The sequence below is a fragment of the Equus caballus genome, chromosome 14 (genome assembly GCF_041296265.1).
Source record: "Equus caballus isolate H_3958 breed thoroughbred chromosome 14, TB-T2T, whole genome shotgun sequence".
NCBI classification, from domain to species: Eukaryota; Metazoa; Chordata; class Mammalia; order Perissodactyla; family Equidae; genus Equus; species Equus caballus.
Window position 1 is genome coordinate 102741008 of NC_091697.1, and position 6000 is coordinate 102747007.

The 6000-nt window shown below is 46.6% G+C and overlaps 1 protein-coding gene across 1 annotated transcript in view; it reads right to left on the bottom strand.

The window, feature by feature from the left end:
- Window positions 1–5393, bottom strand: part of SCAMP1 (secretory carrier membrane protein 1) — an 82389-nt gene extending 76996 nt beyond the window's left edge. Inside the window, exon 1 of the mRNA XM_023618123.2 lies at window positions 5125–5393. Coding sequence (XP_023473891.1) covers window positions 5125–5181 — 57 coding nt within the window. The 5' untranslated portion in view covers window positions 5182–5393. The remainder of the gene's footprint in view (window positions 1–5124) is intronic.
- Window positions 5394–6000: the final 607 nt, after the last annotated feature.

Genomic DNA, 6000 nt, shown 5'->3' on the forward strand with positions numbered 1-6000 from the left:
GAACACTGCTGCCACCATGTAAAATGCCCAGGCTATTCCTGGTAGAGAGGCCACACGAAAGAAAACCATTTTTTTGCTGCCCCTACTGACAGCCCCAGATAGCTGCCAGATACTTAAATGAGGACATCTTAAACCATCCGGCCCCAGTCAAACTGGCAGATGATTGAAGCCACGTGAGTGACTCCAGGCAGGAACATTCAAACAAACTGCCAGCCAAGTCTAGCTCAAATAACAGAAATGTTTTCAGACACTACATTTTGGAATTATTTGTTATAAAGCAATAGATAACTGAGAGAGTGGTAAATAATGATGCATCTTAATTTGATGAAATATAATCTGCAGTTCAATAGATGCTTTTAAAAAATATCAACCTAAGGAAAAGAGAGTGGGAACTCATGCAGTTGGCATGCATGTCAAATGCCATAGACCACAACTACGATCACTACGTTTCAGATTAATGTTGAAAGACAACATTAGCAAAGTTAGACTATCACAGAAGAAATCCTCAAAATCGTTTCCTGGTGCTATCCAGTCTCCAGACTTAAATTTTAAATGGATAAGGGAGGGGTGAGATCAACTTATTGTAAATGAAATCAAAATGGATAACACCCTTGAATTATGGGTCACTTTTTAGTGACAAGGTTTTCAATTTTCAACTTTAATAGGATACCACTGAAATTATTGTAACTTAAAAGATAACAAAAATGCTGAATTCTGGGCCATTTTTAAGAGATTATGTAAATAGAGTAAAATTAATTGTTGAGGTCAAAACAAAACGGACGTTGTGTTCAACTTTAATACCGAGTTCCTTTATTAGGGAGGAAGAACGTGTAGCGACAAGAGCACCCGATTTCAGACAACCTGAGTCTAGTCTACCAGGATGTCCTCAGGCAAACCACCTTGTTTTTGGCCTGGATTCCTCAACTATGACCTGCCAAACAGCTACTACTAACACTCTAGAAGATTCCAAAGGAACATGAACTTCACCAAATTAATAAGCTAAGAATAATAAGGCTAACTATAATTAAATGCAATTCCTTGAATTATTACTACTACTATTATCTAATTAAAGCCAGCATGCATTGAGCACTTACTGCATGCTAAATGTATGCTTATCTAATCCTATTAACAATCCTATGAGAAGGTACTATTGACCTATTTTACAGACTAGTAAACTGAGGCAGAGAGAGGCTAAGTAACTTTCCAAGGCCACATGGCTGGTTAGTGACAAAGCCAGGGTCAAATGCAGAGGTTTTTCTTTTGTTTGTGTGTGTGTGAGGAGGACTGGCCCTGAGCTAACATCTGTTGCCAATCTTCCTCGTTTTGCTTGAGGGAGATTGTTGCTGAGCTAACATGTGTGCCCATCCTCCTCTATTTTGTACGTGGGATGCTGCCATAGTGTGGCTTGACAAGCAGCGCTAGGTCTGCGCCTGGGATCTGAACCCGAGAACCCCAGACTGCCGAAGCAGAGCATGCGAACTTAACCACTACACCACCAGGCCAGTCCCCAAGGTTTGTTGTTTTTGTTTTTGTTTTTTTCAACTCTGGAGCCAAAATTTTTAAATACTATCTTCTGCTGTCTCTCTGTAAGAGCCTCAAGTACAAGCTCCAAATACAAAACAAGAATTTCAGTGTCAGAAATGCAACTAAGGCAGCTGTACAGTGCCATCAGTAATGCAGTAGGAATCAGGAGATCTAAATTCTAACGCCCGTCCTGCACTACCCACACCTGGATGTAAGACAGTGAGCAAGTCGGCAATGGAAAGCAGATAGTTTTTAACCAAGAAATTAGGATGGTTGCCAAATGTGAAATATCATATCTCTGGGCTTTTTTCATCCACAAAAGGAGACTGACTAAATATATTTCAAATTTTTCCTCTCCCAGCTTTAAAATTTTGATTCTATTTTAAAAATCACATTAAATGTTACTTCCAAGATGAATTCTCTAATTCAATCAATTAGCATATCAATATGCTAGAGCATATTAGAAGGCATGAAGATTTTCTCACCACTTATTAATTTTTCCCTCTAAACAAACTGCACTCATTGTGGCACTTACACTGACTCATAAAGCCTTTATTACTGATCTCTGCTGGTTATTGAACTCTGCTTTTATTTCACTTTGCAAGCAGGTTTATCTTCATGTTAGACTAAATCCTTAAGGGTACATATTTCTTCAATATCTATTGAATAAATGAAGGAATAACTGAACAGAACAAAGGACATACAGCAATTTTTTAATAAATACATCTTGACTACATGGAAAATATTTTTCCTCTCTGGCTTTAAAATTGCATCATGGGGCAGGCCCGGTGGCACAGCGGTTAAGTGTGCACGTTCCACTTCGATGGCCCGGGGTTCGCCCGTTCGGATCCCGGTGCAGACAAGGCACCACCTGGCAAGCCATGCCCACATATAAAGTAGAGGAAGATGGGCATGGATGTTAGCTCAGGCCCAGTCTTCCTCAGAAAAAAGAGGAGGATTGGCAGCAGTTAGCTCAGGGCTAATCTTCCCCCAAAAAACTGCATCATAACAATTCAAGAGTGGATTCTCAAAAACTCCATATAATTAATCTTATTTTCTTTCAGATTAGTACACATTTCCAGTTATTCCAAGTTTCTTGATGCACAATGAAAACTATTCAAATTCCATAAACTCATTCACTGAGTCTATCACAACCAACAGGATAAAGCAGGCACTCAAAAATAAACTGAATCCAGCAAAAGATTTTACAACAGCTAATAAAAATCAAGTAAAGCACTGTAGTTACATTATCTAAGGAGACATCCTCAGAAATTATTTTCATGACATGGCTCAAATGAAGATGCTGGCAAAAGTGTTCCTAACATTAAAGTGAAGGAAAAGAAATGTTAAAAAAACAAAAAAGCAATGGAAATCAATCTTTAATCAAGAAGAAATTAGGATGGATGCCAAATGTGAAATATATATTTTGAAAACATGAACTTTATTTTCTAATATCGAAATACTTCAAATACTGAAAATAACAGATTTGAAAAGAAAAATGATCATAACGTAACACAAAGATGAATATAGGAACTTTTTATATTTAAGTAGAGAGGACCAGAGATGCTATTTCAATAAAGAAATTTACATAGCAGGAAGCCAAAATTAGAAGAAGAAAGAATATGCTATAGATGTAAAGCTTTACTTTGAGAAGAGGAAGGGCAGCTGGACACAAATGGAAAGAAAAAAGGTCAGATACACAGAGCTGTGACGGTCACCAAAACAGGGAGAGACCATAAACAGGAATGTGTACAGCCAAGTCTTAAGGTCTAAATTAGCCACCTCTTAAAGCATTTTATAAACTTGAATAATCATTGTCTTGGTGCATCCACTTATAAAGAAAAAGATTTCTAATTTTATGCCACAATGAATGAGTATTTAAAACTACTTTGGGGTTTAGAATTACTACAGCAACCTTACATATGGCAGAAAAACAGGGCATCGAGGCAACATTGGATGTCAAAAAAGAGCAGTCTAGGTTAAGAAGACGACAGGGTCATGCCCTAACAAGGGAACCAGCTATACAAAATGAGCCATGAAATGGACAGCCAAACTGTCAGACAGACGGTGAATAAACAGCATCAACGAACTTTCTGAATCAGGTAAAGGTAACAGTTCTCAATGTTATACCTTCAAAATATTTTAAAATAACACCCATTTGGCAACTTATGAAATGTCTCTTTAGAATACCGATGATTTAAGAATAATCTGATTTTCCACATGGAATGACAGAATACTAAACTTGGGGGGAAAAAATTATCTTTAAAGTGCAACCATATCATCGGTAAAAACCCGCAAGTTTCAGGCCAGTTGTAGAGAATTGTCTTAAATGACATTAAGGGCAAAGGAATAGTGACTGAGGCTATCCTGCATTTCCACAGAGTCAAGTTGTCAATAATAACCGGGATCACTTATTAAGATAATCCTCCACGAAGTTATCAGGTTAATAAACAGAACACGGATTTTCCCTCTTCCAGGATTCCTCCTAAGGGATAAAACCAGGAGTAAAAAGAATAAACGTAAACTCACTGAGCCAGAAGTGACACTTGTGCGACCACAAATTAAAGTTAGTATTTCATTTTGGGTGACTACAAATTAAAGTTACTATTGCACACATCCAGGGGAAATTAAAAACTGCTAACTTCAACAGTTGAAAACAAATCACACGTGCTAGGCAGCTGCTGCTCCGGAATCCTTTTAAGAGATATTTATTTAGATGTTGCATTAATTCAAGCTCAGATAAAGAACATCTTAGCCGCCTGCCTCTGCCACTTCTGCGCCAAGCCCTTCCCAAGCTGGGGGTGATGAGGGCGACTCCGAGAAGGAAAGCAGCTCCCGGGGGAAATGGTATCCTGGCGTGGCCCGGAGAACCGGTGACGCACTAGGAGCCTGGAAAACATCCCGTCGCCGGCCTCACGAAAGGCTGCCAGGTAGGAAGATGGTGGTCCACGTGCACTATTGTTTTCAGGTGTGTTTATTTATTTTTAACCTAGGCTTTGATATCAGTACCCTCAACCTCACCCTAATGGTGGGGGGAGGGGGAGAAGTGGCAACGCCGTGGGGGGGGGGGGGTATCTGGGCGCAACACAAGTTTAAAAAATAGAAACACAACCTTTTTGTCTTTTAATTGCAACGTTCTCGGTGCCCTCGCCTCTCCATCACCGCACGCAGCTCGCAGCCGCCGCGGGTCCCCATGACAACCCCAGCGAGGGCGAGCCCCCCGCCCCCCGCCGCCTCCCGGCCCCGCCCGGCCGGCCGGCCCAGCTCGCCTGGCAGGTGACAGCTCCACCTGCCCCGGGCTCTCCCCTCCCCGCTCCCGGGAGCCGGGCCGGAACCCCGGGCGCGGGCCCAGTCCCGGCGAGCGCACGACCCTCCCGGCCGGGGCCGTGGGGACTGGCGGCCGCACAGGGAGCCGGGCCGGGTCCACTCCGACACCCAAACGAGGGGCGCGGGCCGGGCGCGACCCCCAAGCGGGGTGCGGCGGCCCCGCGCCCTGTCCAGGAGGCTGAGGGGAGTCGAGGGGCGGGCGCGAAGCAACTTGTCTGTTCTCACAAACGACGACGCGTCCCGGAGGCGGGAGATGCTGGCGACGACGCTCACCTTGAAGGGGTTGTTGAGATCCGGGTCCGCAAACGGGTTACTGTCGAAGTCCGACATCGCTCCGGCGCTCGGCGTCACCCACCCGACCCAGGCGCAGGGAGACAGACGAGGCGAGGCCGCCGCCCCCCTGCGCGCTCACGTCGCCGCCGCCGCCGCCGCCGCCGCCGCCGCCGAGCAGATCCGGGTGCAGCGCGCGGGGCCGCCCAGCCGCCGCGCCACTGAGCATGCCCGGTGCGCGGGCCGCCCGGCCGCCGGCGCCGCTCCGGTTCGCCGTCCCGTTCCTCCGGGCCGGGATCCAGCGCTCCGGGCTTTGGCGACGACCGCGTAGGGCCGGGGGCGGAGGGAGCTGGGAGCTGAGGGGATCCGTCCTCCTGCCCAGGGCCAGACTGAGACTCCGCAGGCGGACGAGCGGGGCGTGTGGCCGGGCGGGACTGTACCATCACCGACTTAAAATCGCCCCTGTGACCGAGCGCGATTAGGGAAGAGGTGGTACTCTGTGAGCAAGAAGCACGCACACGGACCCCCACTTCCCCAGGATGGGACAGCAGCCTGGAAGGCAGGCTGCACACCAGGGGAAACAGGCTGCTCCCCACGCTTCCGGCCTCGGGCGAGAGGCGCGGGGGACGGAGAGCTCCTCACCGGTTCCCAAAGACGACGTCCCCGGGCCCCTGCCCTCGCTGATGAATTTTGCACAACCCCTGACCCCACGGGGAATCCCAGCCTCTCGTCTTCCGGCCCCTCCGACTCTAGGGTGCTTCCAAGTCACGGACACCAGCCTCGGCGCTATCGGTCCGGACTGGCTCCGCGGAGATTTAGGAAAGAGATAGGCTTCAGTACCCGGATCCAGCCCCGGCTCCACTCCCACGGAACCTGCAA